Source organism: Myzus persicae, unplaced genomic scaffold (assembly GCF_001856785.1).
Source record: "Myzus persicae strain clone G006 unplaced genomic scaffold, MPER_G0061.0, whole genome shotgun sequence".
In the NCBI taxonomy this organism is placed as follows: Eukaryota; Metazoa; Arthropoda; class Insecta; order Hemiptera; family Aphididae; genus Myzus; species Myzus persicae.
Window position 1 is genome coordinate 338,371 of NW_019100680.1, and position 9,784 is coordinate 348,154.

Below are 9,784 nucleotides of genomic sequence, written 5' to 3' on the forward strand. Positions count from 1 at the left end.
CCCCCTCACGGCTACCTGTTTTTCGCTTGACGCTGAATCCGCTATCATCGTCTGTCTCATCGCATCGTGCGCATGAAAAAAAACAGAAATGTAAAAAACAATTATAATAGTGTATGCGAAATGACTCCCGGCAGTATTTAATATGTATACAACTTACGTTTCTCAATGTGTGTGCAGACCGACTTGACGGCGGACCAGCAGCTGCAGCAGAGGGGCGCTGTCGGACCAGTTTTCGGCAAACCACCCCCGTCGGCGGTGCCATCACAACAGCAGCAGATCATTGCTGCCACGAGGTTCTGACAGACGGACTTCGAGCCGATTCCCGAGGACGATTTGGTCATGTTGTGAACTCGCCCCCGGACAACCCCCAACACGAGACGACGGCGACCACACAACTGCAACTGACCGTATACTAAGTCCTCGTGAGATTGTAGTATACGGACCGTGGAACTTCGGCTTATACGCAAGACGCATAAAAAAAAAATGCACGAGGGGGATGAACGAAAAAAAAGTGTTTTTTATTTTTCTCAAATTGTTTAATAATGTCTTCTACTGTTGTCGTTTGATTTCTGTACCCGTCTCGAGCTCCGCTTTCAGTCATAGACCACCGTTCCGATCGTTGCGATATACCGCGATAAATAATGTGCTTATACTCAACTTGAATTGCCTACACTTAACCCTATACGTGAGGTCCCATTGCACGAAGCGATCGACCGTCAACTTTCTGAAAAAGTAAATCGCGATCGATGTGCGCCCACCTGTCTCTAGCTGTAAGAAAATAGTATTATGATGTAGACTCTTGACGCCCTCCCCCCACCCCTCACCGCCACCACGAATGAAAAACGTCATGTCGTGATGCCGGCGGCAGATCCGTATCTACGTACCGTCGTTATAAAATTTTCGACGGCGATAATTAATCACGAAAAACCATCTCAAAGTATAATAAATCCCGAAACTATATACGGGACATCTGTTTCGTCGCTCCCGAAAACTCTTACGGGCACACTCAAAACATCATTATAAAAGTTTCGCCGTTGTAATATAATATATTATATTGTGTACGCGCACGCTAGAGGTAAATTAACGATAGTTAATTTTTTTTTTTTTACGAATGAAAAAAACGCAGAATGTCCGCCCAACGTCGTCGAAATTTCTCAACTTAATGCTTTTTCTTTTTTTTTTCTTTTCCTCTTTGATATAGGTACCCGCTTTTTTATGACACTACTACGTTAGTAAGGCCCTCCAAGTCGTCACCTCCAAACGAACCAGGTATAGGCGTATAAATATGGTTTCATCGTTCGATGATTCTGCTACGATTTTTCGTGCGTTATAATCGCATGAATCGCACAACCACTTAGAATGACCCTGCGCTCAAATTGACGACAAACTAGATCGCAAAATTGTATGCCGAAACGTTTTTCCATTTTCCGGAGTGCCAAAAACGTGGTGGTGGAGTTTTTGTTTTTCTTAATATATTATCGAGACAATCCATGATACATCTCACACGATCCAAATCGAACATTTGTTTTAATTCTACTCGGTTTTTGTTGGAACATAGGTGGGTATGTGTGTCCATTTGCCTACCCATACCCGTCTACCTGCCTAACTCTTTCAATTACTTCGTATTTCAATAAATGTGTTGCAATACATTTTATTATAATATTATTAACAATAATGTGTACCACGAATGTTGTAAAATATTAATTTTTCCTTATCGTTCGATGCTCAAGAGTCACTCAATCGACGTAAATGGACGCAATGTTATATTAATGTGTTGTTTATGAAATTGGGAAATTTTTTTTTATAAGTATAAACTGAATGAATTCAAGGTTGTAAATATTATGTCGTAAATTAAAACAGCTTGTGGCCACAATGTATTTATAGACTCAAAATCTTTGTAATATTGAACCATTTTAATCATATTATTATTATTATTAAATACTACTATAACACCTATTATTATGTTTGACTTGTGTTACCTCTGAGATAATTTTCGTTAAGTTTAAAAGTAAAAAAAAAACTTATTAAATGTTACTGCATACTATACTTTAATATACTGTGCTTTTGTCGTACTTATATAATATAGTTATTATAAATGTCTATTATATTATTGATACAACCTATACTGTAAATTTATCTCTGATTTTAAGATAGGTAAATATGTGTAACAAAACATTTCTACCATCACAGATTCGCATCAATTCCGAAAAATATATCTTAATTAATTAATATGTTATACATTTCCTTCACTCATTTACGGTTTTAAAATCGTAGGAACACTGAACAACAAATCGTCAAATCGTATGAAAATGTAAAGTAACTATTAATTTAACTAGTTACGTGTATAGGTTAAAAAAAAGTTTTCTCTAATTAAGACTTTAAATGCGCTGGATTGTTTAAGTGAACGATAATAATCAAATTGATGCCAGGTGGCTAATTATATTAAGTGTTTTTTTTCTGTAAATAAATTAGGTATTTAACTTAATTGTAATATTATTATCATTACGTTATTTATGTATTTAAATGTATGTTTTCTTATTTATGTATTTAAATGATGTTTCTTATTTGTGTTAATTTATAAGAAGGCTTTAATATGGTTTTCTTGTTTCGATATTTTTACATACAAATTGCAATATGTTCTTTGGATTTCGATTATAGACGTAAAAAAACTTTTCTGTGGGCTTATGACTGCACCGTAAACCGTTTTAATGCCGTTACAAACTGTTAAGTTAGATTACAAACCATTTTCAAATTCTCTAAAATGTTTCCAACATAAACAATAATTTTATTTTATTGTTCATATTTTTAACATAACCCAAATCTTTTCCATTTTTGAAAGTTTTGGTTCCAGCTTATGTTTTTTCTTAAATTCAACTGCTAAAAAATACATCATCACAACAAAATGACTAAAATTAACGTAATTGCATTATTCCGATGATTATAGTTAATACTCCAATAATCCCTAAATTAAATACTTCTAAATTGTTTTACAGTGCTAAAATTAAAGTGGCATGTTAAAATAGAGTATATTGACACTACCAAATGTGCAAGATAATTTTTTTTTTTTGCAGATTTACTGTTTAAGAAATACCATTAAGTACATTCATATTACATTACACCCTTTACATTTTAAAAGTAGTTTTCATAAAAACTTTTCGCTAGCCATGCGGCTTATTACATTTATCGTAACATGTTAAATAATAATATTGCAGTATTTTATATTGTAACGTGTTTATATGTGTTGTAAATATAATATATTTATAAGATAGTGTTATTGAAAATCAAAGTTTATAAAATGTCCTTAATTAATATATTATTATATGATTTAAAAATAAATATAAATAAAACGTGAAATTAGTCCAAATGCATTATAATTAATATTATATTATATTGTGATTTGTGTAGATGTCTATAAAATATGTAAGTTATATATTTCATTGTATTTTTAACGTTTTGTCAGTATATTTTATTATTTGAAAAAAGGATATATAGGTAGCACCTAAACATTATTGTTTTATTATTATTTTTAATATTTATTTTATTTTCTATTATTATTATATTCTAAGAGTTTATTATTTATTAATTTCATCTAGTATGTAATTAGATTCTATTAGAATACTAGCTAATAATATACACTATTAAAAAAACGTTTTAATAATAATTCAAAACGATGTGTTTATTTTATTTGAACTCGTGTTTGATAATAAGCTTTGATTGACGTTATTTGGACATATTATTTAAAAAACAATTAACTCTAAAATTTGTCACACACCAGTTAAGTAGGATAGTAATGTCCATATACTCAACTGAATACAGTTAAATAAATAAAAAAATTATAATCATAATAATAATACTGCATCATTTTAATTAGAGGGAAATGAAAAAACTGAAGAATGTATACTAATTTAGGTGTCTACCTTCATGATAAATATAAACTAAAACGGCCATAGTTCATCATAATCGTATTAATGAGTAAGAGTAATAATAAGCATTATACATTTAATTCACGGGCTCATAGCTATAATTTATGAATAGAAATTAAAGGCTTTTTACGGAGGACTAATATTTCCGAAATATTATTTCTAATTAATAAGATAAATTAGTTTTAACCATTATAAATATTAATTCCAAATTCTGAACTCATCGTAATACCTATCTATAACGTTTATTTTTCTAATAATGTTTTCTATATTTTACGATCTTAAAATACTATAGACGGTAATAGACAAAAATATTTTTCTGGATAACATGTAATGTACCTAATAACTCAAAATGTACTTAATTGGGAGTTTAAAAAAAGTACGAGTTGATTTTAAGCTAAAGTAGAGTCAAACGTTGAAACGTATGAGTTATGTTACCAATAGCAGGAAACGTATTAACTTATTAGTGTCCAATCTTTATCCCACAAACACGCTAAACACACAAAACTGGAGACAGATTAAACTATATAACAAGGGTGGGAAACTTTCGAGCCGTTTTTATCTGGCTCGAGCTTCATTTTCAAATTACATCATACAATTTTAAAGTTTGTCGTCTATACTCTGTAATATATTTAACTCTTAAAATATATTTTTTGAATGACCTTTTTTTTGCTCTCTATGCTCTGGAACGCAATATTTTAGTTTTCTAAAAATTGGCCACCTAGTAACTGCTATATAATAATGATTAAAAGACGGCGTACATCCTGCAATATCGTTAAAAATGGTATTCGTCTTCAATTGTTTACATCAAAAATGTGTCCAGAATCAAGAGAGGAAATCAGAAAAATAATCATTGTATAATTATACACGATTTCATATGTATTCATAAGTACATACCTATTTCATTTTAAGATTTGTTTTTTTATCGATTTTTTTATACAAGTTTCACTAATTTTAATACTAAAATAATCTGTAAATAAAAGCAATGATTTAAATAAACATAAAATATTAGATTTTCTTGAACCAAAACTAAATGCATGTTTGAGCCACCATATATTATAAAAGTGTATAGGGTTTATAGTTTATAGGGAAAAAATAGACTATAAGGGACTAGCCCTTTGAGAGAAAAATTTAACCAAACAGACTTCAAAATTGAATTAAAATTTCGTTGCATATAAAAATATACTACAAAGTATAAGTACATGCATTCAAATTGGTATAATTATTAACAAAGGCGGCAAATGTCAAAATTGGCAAGAGTGGTTCATTCGCTAAGTAATTGAAAGTGCAATGAGGAATGTAAAAAGAAGTAAATGGCTATTGATACACATATGATACCTATATCTTGTATGGGAACCAGTCCTGTAATTGTTGATTTTGTAGAGGACAAAAAATAAGAAACATTGTTTAAGATCAAAAGCAATGCAAAGATTTGTTGAATCCAATTTTGATCTTTCTTTGACTAGGCGTTTGGAACTGTAAGCGTCATCTACATTTTTAATATGCTATCACGTTCATTAAATAAATTAGTTTTGATGTCATCATTATGTTCCATTTAAATTCGCATTTTAAATGTATAATATTTGTGACAGGTATCGGCTTTTCTCACTTTAAAAGAGAAATTTGTAGTTTTAAATTATTTTTCATACGTTGTTCTTCCAACTGGTTCAAATGTTGTCAACCGGTATAATTCATACATTTTTTGAGATCAAAATGAGACGGTAAATACTTTTTATTATTTGTTTTAAGGTTATAATGGCTTTCGTAGGCCGGGATTGAAAGCATATGTTTGTGAACATCAATGATAGAAGCTCATAAAATTATAAATTAATTTTTTTTATTAACTTATGCCATTTTTACTAGAGATATAATTACACACTTACAATACAAGAGGCGTAAGTCATATTAAGCCTTATTATCTGAGCAATAAAATGGTATAAACAACATAAGTCATCATTTGACTTTTCTACCAAACGTAGAAACGATTATGGAACAATATTCGTCATATATTATAATATTCGTCACTTATGCCAATAGGACCAACAAAATCAGCAAAAAATAAGCTTTAAATCTACGGGGGAAAAAAAATGTTTTTAATAAATTGACTTAAGCCCTTTCTACCAGAGACCAAAGATTTATTTTCAAATGTATAAATAGATTTCAATCAATAGAATTGTAAAAAAAACAGACAACGAGCAACGGTCAACGAAGCACTTAAATATTCATCAATGAATTTAGAAATCCAAGGTATACAATTCTTCAATGTATAAATATATATATATATATATATAATGCATAATATATTATTAACCTCTGATGATCTTACTTTTACACAAGCTTTACCTACTGGTTACTGCAATACTCAGTGGTCGAAGTGATGGAGGAATACGGTGGGGTGGCATCCCTCCACTTTTTATAATTCACATTTTCCATCCCACCACTTATTTTGTATGACTGTTTAAGCAATATATGAAAACTATATAAATTATGAAAGGCATCCTTTCACTTATTTTGAGCCACTTTGGCCACTGACAATATCACTTCCAAATGATTGAAGGGTTGATCAATAAGTGCGACAATATTTATCATCGAAAATGCTTCAAGAATATTTGCCAGGTTTCAAGCCTATAACTAGTATAACTACAACCATCGAATATCTTATTAGCTATTACCTATGTCCTTATGGTTTATATCTACATATTTGTATAATTGTACTGTACAAATTTTAATTGTGTATAACCGCCATTTGTTATATTTTATTTTATTTAATCACAAACACACGGACAGCGTTTCTTCTTAGTTTTACAGATGTATTCTTCTTTCCATATACGCGCCGGTAGACAATTTGGAAAAAGAGGTCTCATGCAGCCTAATCTAGAGCAGCAACCGGTATGTTTACAGGTATCTTGTAGGCCGTTAAATTTTATACATAAGCATTTTTGAATCTGAAAAAAATTGCATTTCTATATTCTTGAGTTTTATAATGTTGGTTGTATTTGATTTATGTCTTTACTTTTTTTAAGTCTTATATAGTATTTCAGTCAACAGTATTTAATTAATATAGGTAAGACAGATATGTTTTTATCTTTACTTTTTTTTTTACGTTGCATAAATAAATAATAATAACAATAATAATATATTAAGATGTATTGAAGTTAAATTTTTTTTTCGTCATTTCGGTTATAATGACAACCGGTTATTATGACCTATTTCTTAAGTCCCTTGAACATCATTATAAACGGTTTCTACTGTATAAATATATATCTTATATGTAATATTTATAACATGACAATTGTGGAAAAATATTAGCTATCTAATTATAATAACATTAAAACATTTTCTAAAAATCTGAAAATTAAACTTTGCAAACATTATTGTTGATTTATTAATATTAAACTAATATCATATTATGTCTGTCGTAAATAATATATAGACACCCATAGTCATTGATTGATGATAGATATGTTGTTTTATTCTTAATTATAATTCATATTGACGATGTGTCATTTTATTTTGTTTTTACGCATCACTTAAATGTTGTGAGAAAAATATTTGTTTTTAATGTTTACTCACTAATCTTCCTGTTTTTAAAACGAAGTCTTTCCCGTACGGTGTCAAATCATAATTATTACATTCGCCTTTAACTGCTGAGCAAAAATTGCTAATGCAAGGTCTCGCTTTTTCACAACAATTGACATTAACCAAAGGAGTCGGCTCAACGGGCGATAAAGTACAACATTTGTAATATTGTCCAATTTCAGTTGCATTCCTCTGCTTATCACAATCTACTTTTTTGACGAGATCTTTCTCCGGCTCTTCTCGTGTGTTGATTGATGTATTTAGATCACACGCAGAAACCGTACAACATTTAACCTTTGGTATTGAACACATTTCAAGTTCGAGATTAAAAAAATTATTAAGAAATAAAATAAAAATTAATTTTATTTGTGGTTTTAAAATATATTTATATACAAAATATTAAATATTAAAATATGAGTCACAACTCACAACTATATTATTTATTAGTAAGAAATTTAATAGGTTACGTTGGAAACAATGTTTAAAATAACTTATAACTATTATGCCATGTAATAATATAATTGCATAAATATTCGAATTTTAAACGGTGTGAGGTAGAACATTATTTTCAGAAACTCAGTGTTAGAAAAGATCGTCGTTCATCAACACGTTCACATTCATATTTAGTAAACGATACGGTGAACGTCACTCATTTTAATGAAATTGAATGATTTTTAAGACGCTCAATTTATTTACCATTTAATAAATATTTGTTTAAAATGTATTGATTAACTATATATTATATTAGATATATAATAATATTTTATTTATTATAATTCCTATTAAAAAAACTAAAACAATTAAATGATCGACCTAGCGAACGCATTCATTTTTTCAAATAATGTATATGGGTGCAATTATTTTAGCCAAAAATAAAGTATCGTTCCTATAATTGGCTCTTTCTTTGGAAAACTCATTCACACTTTTCACATTACTTTATATTCATCAAATTATTTAATAAAATACCAAAACATTCATATTAATTGATGAAGAAGAAACAGCACATCAAAACAATAGGCTACCTATTTGCACAATTAAATTTATTTTATCCTAAGCTACTATACCAATTTCAATAAAATTTAAAAAATGTATAATTGTGAGTAGTCAAATTACGGGAGTAATTTCGCTTTCATATCTTTTTTTAGTAAAAAAATTTAATAAACAAATCACAAATCCAGGCAACTTCTATGGAACCTATCCGGTATATATAGCCAGCAATACATGTAATTTTGGATGATCAATAAAGGCTACACTTTTAACATAAGTAACCAAGCGAGGAATTGGTGAACAACAATAATAACAGTTTATTTTTTTGTTTTTTATGATGTACGTCCCCACCCTACTACCCTAGCTGTGGTTCAGTGAGACCCGGTGAGGATAATATCAGCGAATCCTACCTGCCGTGGTCGTTATTAAGTGGCAAAAAAAAAATGTGTTCTAATTTTATTAGAATATTTTATAGGTAATTTAATATAGCATAAAATTCTTAAGATTACTAATAATATAAATATAATTGTTTTTAAAATAATAGTATTAACATTCAGTTCGTGTTTGACAGTCGACCGTGCAACACGTGTGTACCGTACCTCGATTTTATTAGCTCTCGATAGCAAAGTAACACAGCGACACACATGGGTAATATGCATATACTACATTATAAATATAATTAGATAACAAACACGCACCGTCTATAGTCGCTCAGATAATGAGCGTCGTCCCTACCGCCGGCTCCCGGGTGCGGCGGCATCATCACTATCTACAATCCAATTAAAACCTCAACCAATTAACAATACCGATAATAATGCTTTCGTAAAATTAACAACACCACCAAAATCTCCGAATTCCAACCTCACGCTAAACGTCAACAACTCGCAATCCAACAACATTTCAAATATAGATGCCAACACCGAAAGCGTAAAAATTCATTCAAAAAATTTTGCTGAGGCAACAGCAACTAATTCCTGCCCCAAACTTAAACAAGCTATAGTCTTTAAGGCAATCGATGGTGTAAAACAAATAGACTACCTTTTAGCAATCAGTAAATTTACAGCACCGGCAAATATAATTTCCGCGTCACGCATATCCAAAAATCGTTTCTGTATCTTTTTCAACAACCAAAACACAGCTAACGAACTGGTTAAAAACCATCAGAAAATTGTAGTAAACAATGAAGAAATTATAATAAGAAAGTTGATAAACCCGTCTAAAAGAATCACCTTATCTAATGTATACCCCGTTATACCTGATAACTCTATAATCAAAGCTCTACACGAAATAGGAGTTCG

The 9,784-nt window shown here is 30.0% G+C and overlaps 2 protein-coding genes across 2 annotated transcripts in view; one reads left to right on the top strand and one right to left on the bottom strand.

Moving 5' to 3' along the window:
• The window catches only part of LOC111040726 (nephrin-like), a 155,111-nt gene extending 152,970 nt beyond the window's left edge, over positions 1 to 2,141 (top strand). The window contains exon 14 of the mRNA XM_022324738.1: positions 178 to 2,141. Coding sequence (XP_022180430.1) covers positions 178 to 300 — 123 coding nt within the window. The 3' untranslated portion in view covers positions 301 to 2,141. The remainder of the gene's footprint in view (positions 1 to 177) is intronic.
• A 4,544-nt stretch (positions 2,142 to 6,685) lies between these two features.
• LOC111040692 lies at positions 6,686 to 7,811 on the bottom strand. The gene is made up of 2 exons (XM_022324701.1): positions 7,494 to 7,811; positions 6,686 to 6,865 (listed from the first exon to the last, which is right to left on the bottom strand). Exons 1-2 carry the CDS (start codon positions 7,809 to 7,811, stop codon positions 6,686 to 6,688), a joined length of 498 nt encoding a protein of 165 aa, XP_022180393.1.
• Between the last annotated feature and the right edge of the window lie 1,973 nt (positions 7,812 to 9,784).

Excerpts from the sequence above, each read along its gene's own strand:
- LOC111040692 (XM_022324701.1), bottom strand. The coding sequence starts at position 7,811 with ATGTGTTCAATACCAAAGGTTAAATGTTGTACGGTTTCTGCGTGTGAT. Across the intron at positions 6,866-7,493 it reads TTTTAAAAACAGGAAGATTA|ATTCAAAAATGCTTATGTAT; the intron begins GTGAGTAAACAT and ends AATTTTTTTCAG.